A 20,040-nucleotide genomic window follows, 5' to 3' on the forward strand; every position below is an offset into this window, starting at 1 on the left:
ACATTTAAAAGACACTTGGACAGGTGCATGGATCGGAAAGGTTTAGAGGGATATGAGCCAAACTCAGGCAAATGGGACTGGTTCAGTTTGGTTGGCATGGACGAGTTGGGCCGAAGGGTCTATTTCCGTGCTGTAAGACTCTATGACTCTAAGATGTGTCCATTGTGTGGTTGAGTATCAACTAGCAAAACTTCCCAAGTAAAAATAAGAGCGATTCCTACTCGACCATGAGGGTGCGGAGCAGCTGAAGCTTCCACTTTCCCTGTCTATAGCTCCAGGCTGCAACATGCATGTAAATGCGTCACAGTAACTCACACCACCAGTGTGGATCAGATTGAGACTAAAACTGCACAGGGCACGATCCCCAACCCAGATTTGGGAATTGCAAATGTTGGAGTTCACAACACACTTGGTGGGACCTGCCTCTCAGGCAGAGAACTCAGCAAGGTTTCCCACTGAAATTTGTTCAGAATTGTCCTGTTTAAAAATAAATCCCAGGTGGGACACATTAGCTAGGGTAGTGGTTTGCAATTAATTCCTTTGATTAAATGTGTCCCATCTGGTGTCATACTAAATAGGAAACATGCCTGAAGTGAAGCCAGGATACAGAGAGATGGCAAGATGGTGCTATCTATAGAATGGACAGACACAGCAAGATCACAGGGTTCTTTACACAATGTGACCTGAATCCAGATGAAAGAATTCTGTTTGCCAGATTATTAAAACATATGATCAAGTCAAGTCTTCCTTCACAAAAATAGTAATAATCAGAAACAGAGAGAAGAAGAGCTTTCTGGCGTCTGGGGAGATGGATCAAATCCAGCACCAACTGAGTCTTAAAAGAAACTGGGACTCCTGCTTTCAGGGAAAGATTAGGTTTGCAAATCCCCTGTGCCTCAATCTTCGATTTTTTTCTGATCAAAGTTATCCAGAGTGCACAACATCAAGTTTAAAAAACAATCCAGGTGAGATTAAGATGATACTGAGCTTCGGCTTTGAAAAGCCTTAAGAAGCTAACATCAAGACGAATGAGGGAATATTAAATCTGTTGCTAAGTCTGAGAACCTTCTCAGCTTGCATAGGAAGGCTGCGCAACTTTGGAGGAATAGAAGAAATTTGAATATAATGATTGCAGCAGTTTAAATAAAAACAAGTAAATGATGGTGGCTATGAGCCAAGTGCTGGCTAATGGGATTCTATTAGTTAGTTGTTTGTCTTTGACTGGCACAGACTAATGGGCTGAAGTGTTTTTTTTCTGTACTGTAGACTGAATGTGTCTGAGAAAGAGGTTGTGGTTATTTTTCTACTCATGAGCTACAGTTCAGTTGGTAGCGCTGTCACCAATGAATCAGAAAGTAAGCGTTCAGTTATCGTACCCTCTCAGTGTCTCAGATATATGGAAATGTTAGTATTGTATGTGTGAAGAGAGCTTTTTGGTTTTTTTTGGATAGAGTCAAAGTCCAATATTTTGCTTAATTACTTGATATGTAACTGTACAAAACCATCCTGCTTTTGTGACAATGATTATGTACAAAGAGGTTTTTTTAATAAATAAATTATATTTTTGAAATTAAAAAAAAGATGATTCTTTAACTCTCATTCTGACACTTAAGGACAAAATTGAGGCTTGTATCCAATGCTGAAGGAGTGCTGCATTGTCAGAGGTGTCATCTTTCAGACACTGTCTGCCTTCCCAAGTGGATGTGAGTGTACCATTTTGAGAATAAGTGGGGTCCCAACTAATTTCTATCCCTCACCCAAATGTACAGCTGTTCTGGTCAATATTGTGGGCAGATTGTCAATGAAAGTGCTTTTGGGATCCTGAGGTCACAAAAGGTGCTATACAAATGCAAGTACCATCTTTTGCATTCTCCCTTATATTTTGGCGAGGTAGACATCGCTGGGAAGGCCAGGATTAACTGTCCATTGCCTACCTTGTTGTATAATCTGGTCATTCAGTACATTATAAAAGTATCTCAAAGCCAAGAGCTCAAACCACATCTCTAGCCAGTGTGTGAAGCCCCTTTTCTTTTAGAAAAGAGGACTACTTTGAATAAAGTTCAGGCAGAGATTGCTTGGTGAGTAACAGTCATTCTGAAAAACTGCTTGCTCGTAGGACAGATAAAGTGTAAAGTTGTCTATTTTGGCCAGGAAGTTAAATGAGCAAATTATTATCTAAATGGGAAGCAGAGGGATCTGGGTATCTTTGTTCATGAATCGCAGAAAGTGGGTATGCAGTGCAGCATATAACAAGAAAGGCAAATGGAATCCTGGCATTTATTGCAAAAGGACTGGATTATAAAAGCAAAGAAATGTTGTTCCAATTATAAAAGGTGTTGGTGAGACCAACCTGAGGAGTATTAGATTAGATTAGATTACTTACAGTGTGGAAACAGGCCCTTCGGCCCAACAAGTCCACACCGCCCCGCCGAAGCACAACCCACCCATACCCCTACATCCACCCCTTACCTAACACTACGGGCAATTTAGCATGGCCAATTCACCTGACCTGCACATCTTTGGACTGTGGGAGGAAACCGGAGCACCCGGAGGAAACCCACGCAGACACGGGGAGAATGTGCAAACTCCACACAATCAGTCGCCTGAGGCGGGAATTGAACCCGGGTCTCTGGCGCTGTGAGGCAGCAGTGCTAACTGCTGTGCCGCCCACAGTATTGTTCTAGGTTTGGAATCTTTACTTGGGGAAGGTTGTGGAGGCAGTTCACCTGATTGATTCCAGGGATCGCAGGAATGTGGAATCAGGCCATTCAGCCCATCACCAACCCTCCAAAGAGCATCCCACCCAGACCCATCCCTCACCCTCTCCCTGAAACCCTGCATTTCCCATGGCTATCCCACCTAGCCTGCACATCCCTGGACACTGTGGGCAATTCAGCATGGCCAGTCCACCTAATCTGCACACCTTTGGACTGTGGGAAGAAACCAAAGCACCCAGAGAAAACCCATGAAGACATGGAGACAGTTGCCCGAAGCTGGAATCGAACCCAGGTGCCCAGTGCTGTGACACAACAGCGCTAACCACTGAGCCACCGTGCCACAGATGAAAGGGCTGCTATTCAAGAAGCAGTTAAATAGCCTGTGGTTGTACTTGCTGGAGTTCAGAAGAATGATCTGACTGAAGTATATCAAATGCTAAAGGGGATTGATAAGGTGGACATTAAACAGATGCTCCCCTTTGCGGGACAGTCTTGAACAAGATGACACATAGAGTGAGAGGAGGTAGGTTCAAAACTAAGATAAGGAGAAATAACTTCACTCAGAGGGTTGTGAATCTGGGTAACGCACTGCCCCAGAGTGCAGTGGGGGCAGAAACAATCAACTGGTTGAAGAAGGAAATAGGTATGTTTCTGATGAAAAGCAGGATAAAGGGTAGGAAAGTGGAGTTGAAACTAGGATAAGACCAGCCATAATCATGTTAAATAGCAGAGCGGGTAAGAAGGGTTGAATTTCCTATTCCCGCACCTAATTCCAAAGACCATGGAGCATTTCTACAGCACACTATCATTCCAAGTGAGAGGGAAATGGACCGGAGTGACACTCACATAGGCTCCCACGATGTTGAACCGGGCAAAGACAAAGATGAGGCTGATGAATATAGATGAGCTGAGCATTCCAAACGCACAGACCAGCGGATCAGCTCGGGAGCTTTTTGTCCGGTACCACCTCGTGGCTGCGACACCTACTATCAATCCAAGGAATCCTGTCACACAAGTGATCGCCCCGAATATCAAGCTGCAAAGAGAGCACGACGTAGTTAACCCACACCCCCACATCATCAATGACACACTCATCAAAACTGATAGCAGAGCTGGTGAGCTCCTGGGTTCATTGGAACACAGAGGAGACACAAATCCCAAAACCGCCATCCATTGTTTGGAGCAGAGGTATTTCGATGAGAAACCGTTTGGCCAATTAATGGTTAAGTTTACAAAGGTTTAAGAAATGAGGAGACATATTTTCTCAGAGAATCCTTAGTCTGTACATTTCTTCCCCCTAGAGAGCAGTGGACACTGGGTCACTGAATATATTCACAGCCAATTTCGATAAATCTTTGGAAGGCCAAGGGAACAAAGGGTCATGGTGTGGTGGGAGGCCAGTTAATACAATTAAGGCCACAACCAGATCAGACATAATCTCATCAAATGACAGAACAGACTCAAAGGGCCAAACAGCCTATACCTGCTGCTAATTCTCATATTCAAGGACTGGCATTAAAACATTGCTACAACTTTGATTTGATTTATTATTGTCACATGTACCAAAGTACAGTGAAAGGTATTGTTTTGCATACAGTACAGGCAGATCATAACATACAAAGATCATAGGGTGATTGAACACAACGAAGAACGCAAAGTTACGACTGTCAAAAAGGTGCATAAAAAAGCCAGACCAACTTTAGGTTTGAAGTTTGACAGGTCCATTAAGAAGCCTCTTCTAGTTTGACTTGGAGGTACCGGTGTTGGACTGGGGTGGACAAAGTTAAAAATCCAACAGGTTGGACTATAACCTGGTGTTGTGTGATTTTTAACTTCTTCCAATTTGGTGAGTCTTAGCGGAAATCAAACAAGGGAGCTTAATCTCTAATATTGACAGGATCTCCCCAACTAGGCCGTGGCCTAGCCTGAGAGCCTTCAGTGGAGTTTGATTGATGGAGGGGTAGGAGACCACGAGATCAGCCTGGTCTCAGAGTCTGGTGACACAGTCCCCACACCCTCGTGGGCTAACCTATAATCCCCTCTAATGTAGTAAAGTGGGCCGTGTTGGGTTATGGTGGCTCTAGGTCAGATAATTGGGTGGGATCACGGCTGAATCCTGTGTTTCACTGACCGATGTTGAACTAGGCAGTAAAAGACCTGCAGAGATTTATAAGGGTTCTATTGTGGATGGCCAGTTTAGCACAAACACCAGTTTCCACCTGTCCCTTCCGGACCCTTTCCCTGTCCAGAAGCCAAATGGGGCAGAACCCAGGTCTGGTGGTTTTTTCCCTAAATTATTGCAGTCACCACTTAAACGAGTCCTGAAGTAACACAACACTGCTCACCAGGGGCAATGTGACAAGGGAGAACAAGGCAGGGGACAAAATCAAAACTGTGTTACTGGGCAGCACGGGGATAGACTTCTTAAAAATCAATCTGTTCAGACATATCTGGGAGCAGGTGGGACTTGAAGCCAGGCCACTGTAGGTACCTCCCTCCCCCATCCTGGGCAGCACCCAAGCTCCGGTTGGTGTGGTTGGAGAATTAGGAGGGGTACATGACTGAGGTTGTAACAGTTCCCCTTGCTGACCTGCCTGGGAAACCTGGTAAAGTGTCTGTGCCCCATCACACAGAGGTGCTTACCTGTCCCTACCACTACAGGGCTCCGCGGTGCACGGCTCGATGTTCTTCTGGACGACCTCTGCCCGGAACAGATACAGCGGGATCCACACGCCCAGCACCCCGGTGGCGAAGGACACAGAGGCTGAGGCCAGAGTGGAGAACACAAAGCTTGGGCTGTGAGGGGGCAGACCAGGCAACGCATTAGACACTCAGCCCACAGACTGCAAGCCCTGCCCTCGCATTTCCCGTTTCAGCATTTAAAACCCCACACAGGCAGAAATCTGCATTTCTTTAGAGCCTGTGTCAACCTCCCAGAACGCTTTACAACCAATGAAGTGTACCGACTGCTGAGAGGTAGCGCAAACGGCAGCCAAATTATGCACAGCAAGCTCCCATAAACAGGGAGTGTTGAAGGCTTTTCAACCTGCTTGGGGGTTGTGGGTGCAGGGTTAAACATCGGTCAGAAAACCGGGAGAATTCCCAGACCATTCCTCGGGATAGTACAGAGGGAGATTTACCTCGAACTGAGGGGGCAAGCAGCACAGCAGGTTTATGTCTCAATTAAAAGGCAGCACCTCTGGCATTGCAGCACTCCCTCAGCACTGACCCTCTGACAGTGCAGCACTCCCTCAGTACTGACCCTCTGACGGTGCAGCACTCCCTCAGCACTGACCCTCTGACAATGCGGCACTCCCTCGGCACTAACTCACCGACAGTGCAGCACTCCCTCAGTATTGATCCTCTGACAGTGCTGCACTCCCTCAGCACTGACCCTCTGACAGCGCAGCACTGCCTCAGTACTGATCCTCCGACAGTGCAGCACTCCCTCAGCACTGACCCTCTGACAGTGCGGCACTCCCTCAGCACTGACCCTCTGACAGCGCAGCACTGCCTCAGTACTGATCCTCCGACAGTGCAGCACTCCCTCAGCACTGACCCTCTGACAGTGCAGCACTCCCTCAGCACTGACCCTCTGACAGTGCAGCACTCCCTCAGCACTGACCATCTGACAGTGCAGAACTCCCTCAGCACTGAGCCTCTGACAGTGCAGCATTCCCTCAGCACTGAGTCTCTGACAGTACAGCAGTGCAGCACTCCCTCAGCACTGACCATCTGACAGTGCAGGACTCCCTCAGTACTGACCATCTGACAGTGCAGCACTCCCTTAGCACTGACCATCTGACAGTGCAGCACTCCCTCAGCACTGACCCTGACAGTGCGGCACTAACTCAGCACTGACCCTGTGACAGTGCGGCGCTCCCTCTGCACTGACCCTGACAGTGCGGCACTAACTCAGCACTGACCCTCCGACAGTGCAGCACTCCCTCAGCACTGACCCTCCGACAGTGCAGCACTCCCTCAGCACTGACCCTCTGACAGTGCGGCACTCCCTCAGCACTGACCCTCTGACAGCGCAGCACTGCCTCAGCACTGACCCTCCGACAGTGCAGCACTCCCTCAGCACTGACCCTCTGACAAGTGCAGCCCTCTGACAGTGCAGCACTCCTTCCATTCTCTGTCCCCACTTTGATAGCATTCCCTGACTTCCACACTCGTGACTGAGCAGCCATCCCATCCCATTCCCACACCATCACAGTGCTTACATTTTCACCACGGCCTTCATGTCTTTGGTCCAGGATGTACTGGCTCGGAGCTGCACCAGCTGCTGTTCTGCCGCTCCTCTCTTTGGCTCAGGGACCAATAGGATGATGAGGGTCCCCGCAGTAAAACCCATGGCTGGAGTCACCTGTTTGGGGAGAAATGTTTTGTTTGAAACAAGAGGCATAGAGAGAACAGCCTGACCCTGCAATCATGTCGTGTTGGCCATGTTCCCAGGTTCAAATCCCACCAGGGCACCCAGTGAAGTTTAAATTTAATGAAGCAAATGTGGTATTGCAAAACTCGTCCCAGCCATGACAACGATCATCGACCGTTGCTAAAACAACATACCTTTGTTTATTAAAGTTCTTTTGGGGTGGAAATCTGATATCCCTACATTCCTGATGAAGGGCTTATGCCTGAAATGTTGATTCTCCTGCTCCTCGGATGCTGACTGACCAGCTATGCTTTTCCAACACCACAATCTTCGATCCCTACATTGTAGACTGGACAATGTAGGGGTATCAGATAACCTTTCACCCCTTTTCTTGACAAAATTCATCACATCCACCTTAAAAATATTAAGGAGTCTGCTTTCACCACCTTGGAAGTGCATTCCAAGGACTCACAATCCCGAGGGAAAAATGTTTCTCCTCATGTGTGTTTGAAAGGAGTGATCCCTTATTTTGAAACCCTGGTAAGCTGTAGTTCTCGATTCTCCCACTAGGGGAAACATCCCCTTATCATCCAGGTAAAACAATGACTGCAGACGCCTGGAAACCAGATTCTGGATCAATGGTGCTGGAAGAGCACAGCAGTTCAGGCAGCATCCAAGGAGCTCCGAAATTGACGTTTCAGGCAAAAGCCCTTCATCAGGAATAAAGGCAGACAGCCTGAAGCGTGGAGAGATAAGCTAGAGGAGGGTGGGGGTGGGGAGAAAGCAGCATAGAGTACAATAGGTGAGTGGGGGAGGGGATGAAGGTGATAGGTCAGGGAGGAGAGGGTGGAGTGGATAGGTGAAAAAGGAGATAGGCAGGTAGGACAAGTTCAGACAAGTCATGGGGACAGTGCTGAGCTGGAAGTTTGGAACTAGGGTGAGGTGGGGGAAGGGGAAATGAGGAAGCTGTTGAAGTCCACATTGATACCCTGGGGTTGAAGTGTTCCGAGGCGGAAGATGAGGCGTTCTTCCTCCAGGCGTCTGGTGGTGAGGGAGTGGCGGTGAAGGAGGCCCAGGACCTCCATGTCCTCGGCAGAGTGGGAGGGGGAGTTGAAATGTTGGGCCACGGGGCGGTGTGGTTGATTGGTGCGCCTGTTGAGAACATCTTGCATGTTTCAGCCAAGTGGCTAGAACTCCAGTCTAGCTATCACTGCATTCAACAAGCGTTAGAAAGGGCCAGAAACTTACAGTGCCCCTCTTTCCTTAGAATATTCTAAAGTGCATCACAGCCAGTTAACTACTGTTACAGGCAGTCCCCGGGTCCAACAGCTTCTGTATTGAGTCCATTGACAAGTCTGGGAAATAGGAGAAAGTGAGGACTGCAGATCCTGGAGATTCGAGTCAAGTTTAGAGTGGTGCTGGAAATGCACAGCAGGTCAGGTAAATACACAATCCAGGATGACATAAAAGAGCTGTTGATATGTCTGATGACGCACTCGCATGTCAGATCTTTAAAATGACACCCCTGGAAGGATTGAGTTTGTAAATCAGGGAATCCCTATACTTCACTGTCGCTGGGTCAAAATCCTGGCTCTCCTTTCCTCACAGCACTGAGTGTTTCTATATCCTAATAAACTGCACTGGGGTCAAGAATTATAATTATCACAATTATCGGATCAATTGTGGATAGGTAATAAAGGCCCACAACCAGATAATTTAAACTTTGGAATGTAAACTCTGTTGCAATGTAGGAAAATGCAGCAGTCAATCAATGCACAAGTTCCCACAAATGACCAGATAGTCTGCTGTCATCATATCCTGGTTGAAGCACCAACATTGGTCAAGCTGCCTTTAAGGAGATATATCTGGTGCAGTCAAGGTGCATTCTCATAAACCCAGATGAACTGCATGAATCCAGGAGATTCACACACACACATACACACACACACACACAGGGTAGATTCCCTATGTTGTGCCATCACTATAAACAGGTCTCACACTGCATGTCCTCAAAATGGTAGAAACTGCTCCCCAGTCATTACAGAGAACAGACAATAGGAAGCATTTCTGCAGCAGTGCATTCCCCCCCACTCCCCATCGACCTACATTCCAGAAATATAGGCCACAGCAAGCAGCTGGATTGCAAGAATACACCCTACATTTAACATGAAAAATCGCTCAGACAAAATTAAAACCAGGAGAACACGATAGGAAGAGGGTGAACACTCACCCGCAGTGCCCAGTGCCAGTCTCCAGATGCCTGTGTCACACAGGATCCCAGAATGTAGCCAAGTCCACTGTGAGGAAAGGGAGAGGAAGCATTATTAAAGCATCATTATTGCACATGTCCACTAAACAGGGGAGTCGGGAGACTCTCACACTGAGGAGGGATAGCATTCCCAACGCTCCTGGAGCAAGCAGCAATTTCTTGGGATTCTTCTCCCAGGCACTGCCCAGCAATGCCCAGTGGCTGAGGTGGTCAGTGATTTATGTGCCCATGCACCCTCCAACTTGACGTCATCTGTTCCATTGAACATGACGATGGTCGCATGCTTTGTAATCGGGAGGGCTGTGAATTTGGGAGGTGTTGGGGGCAGGTGGTAGGTGGCTCAGCTCAGCATTTGATGAGGCCTATGTCTCCATAGGGTGGGGGCTCTGTGGAACTAAGGTCCCTGATTTCAGGGAAGAGGGATAATTATGATAACTAGGAGGGAGGCAGATAAATGGTTTTCTTAACTCCAATATTTAGTAAAAGTGGTTTCTTGTGGTGATGTCCCAACCTCTGAACCTGTAGATCCAAATTAAAGTCCTATTTACATCAGAGGTACATCGTAACATTCATGAATGGGTGGATGAGAAAATATCTGCTTTGTAAACGTAGCTGTCAGATTGTCTCAAAACCCCAAATACATGGCTTGGAGAGGGTGGACGCTAGGAAATTGTTTCTATTAGGCGAGGAGACTAGGACCCGTGGACACAGCCTTAGAATTAGAGGGGGTAAATTCAGAACAGAAATGCAGAGACATTTCTTCAGCCGGAGAGTGGTGGGCCTGTGGAATTCATTGCCACAGAGTGCAGTGGAGGCCGGGACGCTAAATGTCTTCAAGGCAGAGATTGATAAATTCTTGATGTCACAAGGAATTAAGGGCTACAGGGAGAATGCGAGTAAGTGGAGTTGAAATGCACATCAGCCATGATTGAATGGCGGAGTTGACTCGATGGGCCGAATGGCCTTACTTCTGCTCCTATGTCTTATGGTCTTATGGTTCATTCATGTCACGATCGAGCTGGGCATCTGTGTGACAGAAATGCCCCACCCGTCATGGTTGACTCTCTAACCTTGCAAGGAGCTCGCGCGCTGCTGCATCTCTTCCAAGCACATGGGATCGATCAAGTTCTAGAAGGTGGCGACGTTCTCAAGGGATCTGTGGGGAGATGGTGGTAATGTGGCTGGAATAGAAACCCAGGCAAATGCTCTGGGGACATGAGGTCAAATCTCGCCATGGCAGCTGGTGGGATTTAAATGGAATAAAATTTGAAACTGAAAGTTAGTCTCAGCACTGGTGACCTATCACCACTTGTTGTGATAACCCATCTTATTCATTAATACACTTGAAAGTGGAGTTGCAGGTAGACTGGAGAGTGAAGAAGGCATTTGATATGCTCACCTTTATTGGTCAGTGCATTGAATATAGAACTTGGAATGTCATGTTGCGGCTGTACAGCACTTGGTTTGGTCACTTTTGGAATATTCGTGTTCTATTCTGCTCTCACTAATATAGGAAAGATGTTGTGAAACTGGAAAGGGTTCAGAAAAGATTTACAAGGATGTTGCCAGGATTGGAGGATTTGAGCTCTTGGGAGAGGCTGAATAGGCTGGGGCTGTTTTCCCTGGAGCATCGGAGGCTGTGGGGTGACCTTATACAGGTTTATAAAATCATGAGCGTCATGGACAGGGTAAATAGCCAGGTGGGGGAGTCCAAAACTAGAGGGCATAGGTTTAGGGTGAGAGGGGAAAGATTTAAAAGGGACCAAAAGGGGCAATTTTTTCACACAGAGGGTGGTACGTGTATGGAATGAGCTGCCAGAGGAAGTGGTGGAAGCTGGTACAATTACAGCATTTAAAAGGCATCTGGATGGGTATATGAATAGGAAGGGTTTGGAGGGATGTGGGCCAAGTGCTGGCAAATGGGGCTAGATTAATTTAGGATATTTGGTCGCCGAGGACGAGTTGAACCGAAGGATGTGTTGCCATGCTGCACATCTTCAAGACTCTAATATCGTTGGAGGAAGAAATCTGCAGTCCTGGCATGGTCTGACCAACATGTGACACCAGACACCCAGTGACATCTAACTGCCCCCTGAAGTGGCTGAGTAAGCTTATCAGTTCAAGGGCAGTTAGGGATGGGTAACAAATGCTGGCCTTGCAGCTGACACCCACATCCCATGAAGGGAATAAACACACCGGGGAACAAGTAATAAACGGTCACAACTTGAGAACGAAGTTTGAAAGCGCAGAGCCCCAGTGCCATACCTTCCCAGTGGAATAGCAAAGTAGAAGAAGGACAGCATACAAGTTCTGGTGTCTTTGGCAAACATGTCAGCGATGATGGTGGGAGCAATTGTGGAGTAGCTGGCCTCACCAAACCCGACCAGACCTCTCGAGATGAGGAAGAGCCAGAAATTCTGAGGAGTAAGCACATTGACACAAAGGTGAGGCAGTGAGCACACATTCCCTCATATTCAAACTGAACAATGCCATTATCATTCCGCCTATTCCTGGAATTTTCACAACAGACTTTGCCAAAACAGAGCTCCAGCATTCCAGCTCTATGTTGCTACCAATGGTTAAAGCCTTCGCTCAACTCCTTGTGGAAATATGGGAATGTTGATCAGCACAACCAAATAATTCACTGAAGTAATCCGGGTCTTTTCATCTGGCAATAAGAGTGTAACAATGCAGGTTGTTATCATTAAATAGCATTTGCTACACACCCGGTGGTGTGAGTAATATTTGTTTGAGAAAGTTATTTGACTGATATCACAGCCTTGAAGAATATGCACCACTTGTCTGCCCTGTCACTCTTTCCTCATGACTGCAGTTTGCTTTCTCTGCAAGAAAACAGAGATTGAGCTCACTCTACCAAGGCTTTGATTAAAACTGAGAGAGAGTGTGACAGAGAGAGAGAAAAAGAGATAGAGACAAACAGAGGGACAGATAGAATGTGTGGAGTGCTCAGGCCTGTCAGATTGTGGAAGTACTACAAAAATGAGACAAAGAGTGGGGTCCGTCCTCTGCTGGAGTTGCCCGAGGACTGCAGCCGTTCAAGGTGGCAGCTCACCACCTTCCCAAGGGCAATTAGGGATGGACAATAATCACTGCAATGGACAACTCATAGAGTCTTACAGCATGGAAACAGACCCTTCGGTCCACCCAGTCCATGCCAACCACAATCCCAAACTAGTCCCACCTGCCTGCGTTTGGCCTATGTCCCCCAAACATTTCTTATTCATGTACTTACCTAAATATCCTTTAAACCACACATCTGTATATAAAATAAAAATGCTCCTCATGTCTTTTTGGAATCTTTCTCCTTTCACCTCAAAAATATGCCCCCTTGTCTTGCAATCCCTCACCCGAGGGAAAAGACACATGCCATTCATCTTATCTGTACTCCTCATGATTTTATAAATCAATATAAGGCCACCCTTTGACCTCCTGCGCTCCAGTGAAAGAAGTTCCAGCCCATCCAGCCTCTCCTTGTAACTCACAAGTTTCAAGGTCAATCTCGAAACGCTGGTGATTCAGACGCTGCCACAGCTTCAAATCTTCACTTGGGAGGTGCTTTCAATTTGCATTTGGGACTATAGCTGTTACCCTGCGGTTGCTATGGTTACAAGGCCATTATCCTGAGGGAGGTCCGCGCTGTGCACCCTGATTCCCTGCACTCACTTAAAACCTATCAAGTACTTGATCACCCTGCTAATATCCTTTGGTAGATGCAGATGCCTGAAGACACTCCTGTGTGGTGCCTTCGGACTTTTTGCTAAATTGAAAGTGCTAGGCGAATGCAAGTTGTTGTTGTAAGGCTGACATACAACAGAGAAGAGGCAATGCCTCAGTTATTTTATGTCAATTCGGAGTGAGTACGGTGCTCATTGCTGAGAATTACACTTCAGGAAGGATACACTGACCTTGGAGAAGATACAGTGCGCATTGATCAGAACAAGACCAGGGATAAAAAGATTAAATGATAAGTGCAGATTGTATTGATCAGGCATGTTCCTGGAGCAGAGGGAATTGAAGACTGCTTGTATCAAAACCATTTATAATAATCAAAAAGCATTCAATGTGCTTGATACTGAGAAACTGGTTGTTCTGTTTTTGTCTAGACAGAAACACAGATCTAAAAGTGGGGATAGACTGTCCGGGAGGAAATCAGGAAGTGATATTTCATTTAAAATCTAGTAAGCATCCCTCTCCAACCAATTCCCACTCCCGCCCCCCACCTTCTAACTCCAAAATACAAGGAGTCTTGAAATTCCTAAGACTGAGATTGATCGATTTTTGTTAGATTGTTGGCAGATCAGCTTAGACACCATCTCCTGGAATGATTGAATATTTGAGGGACCCAATGGCCTCCTCCTCTTCTAGAAACATCCGTCGTCCTCCCTGGGTTTCAGCCAAGACTCTGAGGCAGAACCTCCTTAAAGAGATGATAATTAATGGGCCAGTACCACACTGTCTATTCTGCCTGGATTTGGATAAAGTCACAACTTGGAAATTGTGTTCTTTTACACAAATTGCACACCTTTCTGCCAATTTCAGCACAACATTTGTTTTGTTCCAAATCTTAAATTCTTGGCATTTTAGACCTAGATTTTGAAAGCTTTTCTAGAAAAGACATTCAGTGAGTTTAAGAATTTAGATAACATCTGAAGAAGAGTCATAATGGACTCTAAATGTTAACTCTGTTTCACTCTCTGCAGATGCTGCCAGACCTGCTGAGTTTCTCCAGCATTCTCTGTGTTTGTTTCAGATCTCTAGCATCCACAGTGTTTTTCTTTTATTGAAGAATTTAGATGTTCTCTTAACTAGATAGACAGTTGTAGGAAGGATATTATTAAGCTAGAGAGGGTTCAGAAGAGATTCACCAGAATGTTGCCAGGTATGGGAGGTTTGAGTTATAAAGGTAGGCTGGCTAAACTGGAACTTTAATCAGTGGAATGTAGGAGGTTGACCTTATTGAGGTTTATAAAATAATAAGGGGCAAAGATAGAGTTAGTGGTAGGTGTATTTTCCCTCAGATGGAGGATTTCAAGACTAGGGAGCACGCTTGTCAGGTGAAAGGAGAGAGAGAGATTTAAAAAATGCATGAGGGGCAAATTGTTTACACAGAGGTTGGTTTGCTTGTGGAATAAACTGCCTGAGGAAGTGGTGGATGGGGGACAACTGCAACATCTAAAAGATGTACATGAATAGTAAAAGTTTGGAGGGCTATGGGCCAGGAGCAGGCAGGCGGGACTAGTTTAGTTTGGAATTATGTTCGTCATGGACTGATTAGGTGTCTGTTTCCATGCTGTATGACACTACACTTTTAAGAGACTGTAGAAAGGACACAGACTTGTGATAATTAGCATAAGAACATGGTGATTTTTATTGTTTTTTGGTTAGATGGTTGGTTTGGGTATTGTGGGCTGGACCAGCATTCATTGCCCATCCCAATTGCTCTGTAGAAGATGGTGGTATGCTGCCTTTTGTGACCTACAGGAAATGGGTACACCCACAATGCTGTTTGGATTTTGACCCAGCGACAGTGAAGAAACAGCAAAATATTTCCATGTCAGGATGTTGAATGGCTCCTCTCAGGGGGTGGTGTTCCCATGTATCATGTCCTTCTAGACGGATGTAGTCATGGGTTTGGAAGGTGCTGTCTAAGGAGCCTTGCTAAATCTCTGCGGTCCATCTTGTTGCTGATACACACTGCTGACACTGTCCTTCCAGGACGGAGGGAGTGAATACTGGATGGGCTGTCAGTTGAGAGGGCTTCTTTGTCCCAAATAGTTCCTCAGGTGAAATGTGCAATACAAAAAAAACAAATTACAATGATCTGGGATGAAGATGTGGTGATAACTAAAAATAGCAAATTGATGTACACTCAAAAAGGTAAGATCTGCAGAGGAACTATCAGGGGAGAGGGATTAACTGGACAGCTCCTGCATAGAACTGGCACAGACGTGATAGGCTGAATGGCCTCCGTCAGTTCTCAGTGATTCTATGAAAGCAGCCAAGAAATTAAAAGTGGTTATGAGATTCAGTCCTTATTAAAGTTACGGTAAAAAATCAATCAAAGGAGTTAATCCTTACATCAGTACTGACTCTTTCTCTGGTGTGTTAAAATCCCCACAGATGACATTAACCTATAATTAGATTCATTTGCCTAGATCTGCATGTGTCAGGAACACTCCTGCTCATATAATTTTGTGCAAAGGAAGAGCTTGCAGATTAAGAATACAGTTCACAATCCTCAAAAGGATATTTGTAGAGGATGTGGCAGGTTCTTTTTTTCATTAGGATTTGCTAATATGTCGTTGGTGCAATTTTCTGATGTGACTGACGACACTGTTCACGCCTGTGTAGCTTTATGCAGTTTATAGAAATTTAGGAAATTGGAGCAGCAGCAATAGACCATTCGGCCCCTTCAAGCCTACACAGCCATTCAACAAAATCACGGCTGACCTTCCACCTCAATGCCACTTTCCAACACAGTTTGAAAGATTTGTCAAACCATTTTATCAGATGAAGTATTGGACTCTCAAGATTTGGGGTTGAGTATCTCCTTTGTCCTAAAAGGAAGTTGGACTCTTCATGACTAGACTGCACAGCCACTGTCGCACAGTCCGAGTTCATTCAGTACATGGTCTGACTAAATGGTGGCCCTGTGACTTTGAGCTCCTTGCCCTTAATGTTTACCAAATTGTTTCCTGGTACAGCAAGATTGACAATATGAGGAGAGATTGAGTCGGTTAGGATCATATTCTCTGGAGTTTAGAAGATTGAGGGGGATCTCATAGAAATCTATAAACCTCAAACAGGACTAGGCAGGTTAGGCAGGCAGGCAGGAAGGCTAGGCAGGCAGGCAGGCAGGCTAGGCAGGCAGGCAGGCAGGCTAGGCAGGCAGGCAGGCAGGCTAGGCAGGCAGGCAGGCTAGGCAGGCAGGCAGGCAGGCAGGCAGAACCGTGGGTTGTAGTTTAAGGATAAGGGGTAAACCTTATAAGATAGATGTGGAGAAATTTGTTCCTCTGGAGAGTCGTGGGCCTGTGGAATTAACTACCACAGGAAGTTTTGAGGCCAAAACATTATGTATTTTCAAGAAGGAGATATATATAGCTGAAGGGATCAAAGGGAATGGGGGAGGGTGGGATTAGGGTAATGAGCTTGAATGGCGGAGCAGTATCGAGGGGTTGAACGGCTTACTCCTAATCCTACCTTCTACGTTAAAGAATGAGGAAAAGACCATTCATGCCATTAATTCTATCCTTTTATGAATGCATGCACTGGGGACATTTTATTGATGACCAGGCCCTAGTGGGCAGGAATTCTGATTGTGCTTGTACCCTGAGTGCCTGCTGATCGAGGGCCAAACTAGCACCTACTGATTGGTTCCGTGGAGGGTAAGACTGAGGGAATTAGTTGCAAATCAATGAAGGAGTTATCCAGAATAAGTAGATCATTCTGACAAGAGCAGAAATAAAAGTAATATACTACAGATGTTGGAAATCTGAAATGGAAAATAGAACCTCAGTAGGTCATTTAATGTCTGCAAAGAGAGAAACAGAGTTAAGTGTTGAGTCTGATATGACTCTTCCACAGAATGGCTTCAAAGTTCCAAAGAAGAATCATTCTGAACAAGGTATTAACTTTGTTTAAAACTCCACAGAACTGCTGAGTTCTCCAGCACTTTCTGTCTCTGATTAAGAATGTTATAACGTACATTCACGTAGCACTTTTACCAAAGTAAAAGCTTTCAAGGTTCTCCACAGATATATTATCAGACAAAATTTGACACCAAGTCACATGATAGATATTAATCATGGTTTGGAGATGCCGGTGTTGGACTGGGGTGTACAAAGTTAAAAATCACCCAACACCAGGTTATATTCCAACAGGTTTAATTGGAAGCACTAGCTTTCGGAGCGACGCTCCTTCATCAGGTGGTTGTGAACAATTACCTGATGAAGGAGCGTCACTCCGAAAGCTAGTGCTTCCAATTTAACCTGGTGTTGTGTGATTTTTAAAATAGATATTAAGATAAGATGATCCGGAATGGTAGGCTATAGGGAACAATGCATTTTAGCAGAAGCCAACTGGTCGGAAGAGCGGGAGGGAAGTGGAGAGGTGTAAGGAAGGAACTCCAGAGTCCTGGAACCTCAGCACTGGAAGGTGCAGTAGTGGTGATGGAGAGATTAAAGCCAATTAACTGGAACTAGGACATCTTAGAGGGAGTAGGGTTGGAGGAGGGCACAACATAAGGAGGGGCAAGGTCATAGCGAGCATCAGATAAAGAGAGCAAATGTTACAAGCCAAGCATTAGCAGACCGGAAGATCAGCGTGCTGTGAATATTAACAACATCATTCAATTTTCAAGATGTAAAACGCAACGCAGCAAGTATAACAGCTGCATTAACCTGCACAAACACTTGTAAGGATTAAGTTCATGGAGCAGAACCCTTCCCTATGCATTTGGCCCAGTTTTCTAATATTAGATACCAAGACTCAGACACTGGATTACAGGAGTTGAGCTGAGGCACATTGGGGATTACTTAATAATTGCCTCAGGGACCAAAGAGTTCACACACATTAAATACTGATGGTCCAGACTGACTTTGAACAATCAACAGCCAGAACATTACAGCAGCTCACCTTGACAGTTGGGTGATTTGAAAAAAAAAAGATATTTCAGACAAAGCAAAAGAAAACCTACATCCAGCTCAGCTCTGACTCAGAGCTCCGTCTGAAGACACAATCTGGCAAAATACCATTGCAAGGTTTTAGGAATAAAATGGGCATTTGAGGTTAGCATGGCAGTCTTCCAAGAAAGAACAGGTTCATGATTTATTTATGACTGGACTCACCATTTAATGCATACGCCAGATAATTAACACAGACACACGGGCTGAAGATAATTCTTGTACTACTTTAGGGATTTCAAATGCAGATTGGTAATTTGAGGGATGAGGAACAGTTTGCACATTCTCCCTGTGTCTGCGTGGTTTTCCCCCGGGTGCTCCCCACAATCCAAATATGTGCAGGCTAGATGGGTTAGCCATGAGAAATACAGGAATTCAGGGTAGGGGTGTGGGTGTGGGTGGGATGTTGTTTGGCGTGTCAGTCTAGATTCGATGGGTTGAATGGCCTGCTTCCACACTGTAGGGATTCTATCGTAATCGAGAGCACTGATGAAATGCACTGCCTGAGAGATTGCAGCTGTGGCTCTTGGAAGATTATCTGAAGATAAAAGATTTGCAACAAAGGAAAAGGGCTGGAAATGGGGCTTGCAGAGAGCTGGCATGGGTACGATGGGCCAAATGGTCTCATTTTTTGCCTTAACCATTTCTTGATGAGTAGCGTGTAGAAAAAATATCTCTCTCTGCACTGCCACCTGCAGATCGGTGATGCCTGTACACCAGGACATCCCAAATCCACTGTCTTCAATGAACCATCCCAAAATTCCTGAGTACTTCCCGCCTAACCCTGTGAAAGATCTACGTCCGCAGCACACATTACAATTTGTTTCTGCTTCTTCCTATAATGTTTTCAGTCTCAATGTTCGCACTGTCCTGAAGTTCTCAGCTGCCCTCCAATCCCCAGCCCTGACTCAGAGTCGGGGTTTTTCACTTGATCACTCACCAGTCTACAGACTGACTTCCATTTCTTAAACAAACGGAAAAATCACTGGCTGCCAACCACAGAAACCTATAAGACCATAAGACATAGGAGCGGAAGTAAGGCCATTCGGCCCATCGAGTCCACTCCGCCATTCAATCATGGCTGATGGGCATTTCAACTCCACTTACCCGCATTCTCCCCGTAGCCATTAATTCCTTGTGACATCAAGAATTTGTCAATTTCTGCCTTGAAGACTTTTAGCGTCCCGGCCTCCACTGCACTCTGTGGCAATGAATTCCACAGGCCCACCACTCTCTGGCTGAAGAAATGTGTCCGCATTTCTGTTCTGAATTTACCCCCTCTAATTCTAAGGCTGTGTCCACGGGTCCTAGTCTCCTTGCCTAACGAAAACAATTTCCTAGCGTCCACTGTCTCCAAGCCATGTATTATCTTGTAAGTTTCTATTAGATCTCACCTTGATCTTCTAAACTCCGACTCAATGTCCCACCCTGGTAATGGTCAGCGAGTCTACTTGAGTATTATAGAATAGAATAACAGGATCCCTACAATGTGGAAAGAGGCTATTTGGCCTATCAAGTCTGCACTGACCTTGTGGAGAGTGTGGTCATTGCTGAGTCATCCCCCTGAGTTGTGGGCCTCTGTGATCACAGACAATTAGGATGGTTAAACTTCCTGTGTCGCCTCATCTAACTGAGCACCTCATGGGCGGGTCCTGCTAATCATCTTCCCAGAGAGCAGCAGAGGCTGAATCAGTGAGTACACTCAAGGCTAAGCTCAACTTCTGATCAATGGGGGAGTCAAGGTCATGGGAAGGGCAGGCAGGAAAGTTGACTCCATTTTCCAGTAAGTTCTCATCAAATGGTGGAGCAGGCTTGAGGGGCAGAGTGGCCTATTCCCGGCTCTGATTGTTGGAAAAGAGCATCTTGTTGGATCTCTTTGCCTTCTCTTTTCAGAGGAGGCTCAGACCTGCCTCTGAATCTGATGTTCACATCCCAGAAACCCCATCACGACATCTTGATTCCTGCGTGAGTGTA

General features: G+C 45.9%; 1 protein-coding gene across 1 annotated transcript in view; it reads right to left on the minus strand.

Annotated features, from left to right (window-relative positions):
- Nucleotides 1–20,040, minus strand: part of LOC122564162 (sphingosine-1-phosphate transporter SPNS2-like) — a 97,678-nt gene that overhangs the window by 20,289 nt on the left and 57,349 nt on the right. Inside the window, exons 4-8 of the mRNA XM_043718809.2 lie at nt 11,630–11,781; nt 9,326–9,392; nt 6,944–7,086; nt 5,361–5,513; nt 3,564–3,753 (exon numbers count right to left, since the gene is read on the minus strand). Coding sequence (XP_043574744.1) covers nt 3,564–3,753; nt 5,361–5,513; nt 6,944–7,086; nt 9,326–9,392; nt 11,630–11,781 — 705 coding nt within the window. The remainder of the gene's footprint in view (nt 1–3,563; nt 3,754–5,360; nt 5,514–6,943; nt 7,087–9,325; nt 9,393–11,629; nt 11,782–20,040) is intronic.

Source organism: Chiloscyllium plagiosum, unplaced genomic scaffold, assembly GCF_037043375.1.
Source record: "Chiloscyllium plagiosum isolate Xiang-an unplaced genomic scaffold, Cpla_swu_hap1 HiC_scaffold_31, whole genome shotgun sequence".
NCBI lineage: Eukaryota > Metazoa > Chordata > Chondrichthyes > Orectolobiformes > Hemiscylliidae > Chiloscyllium > Chiloscyllium plagiosum.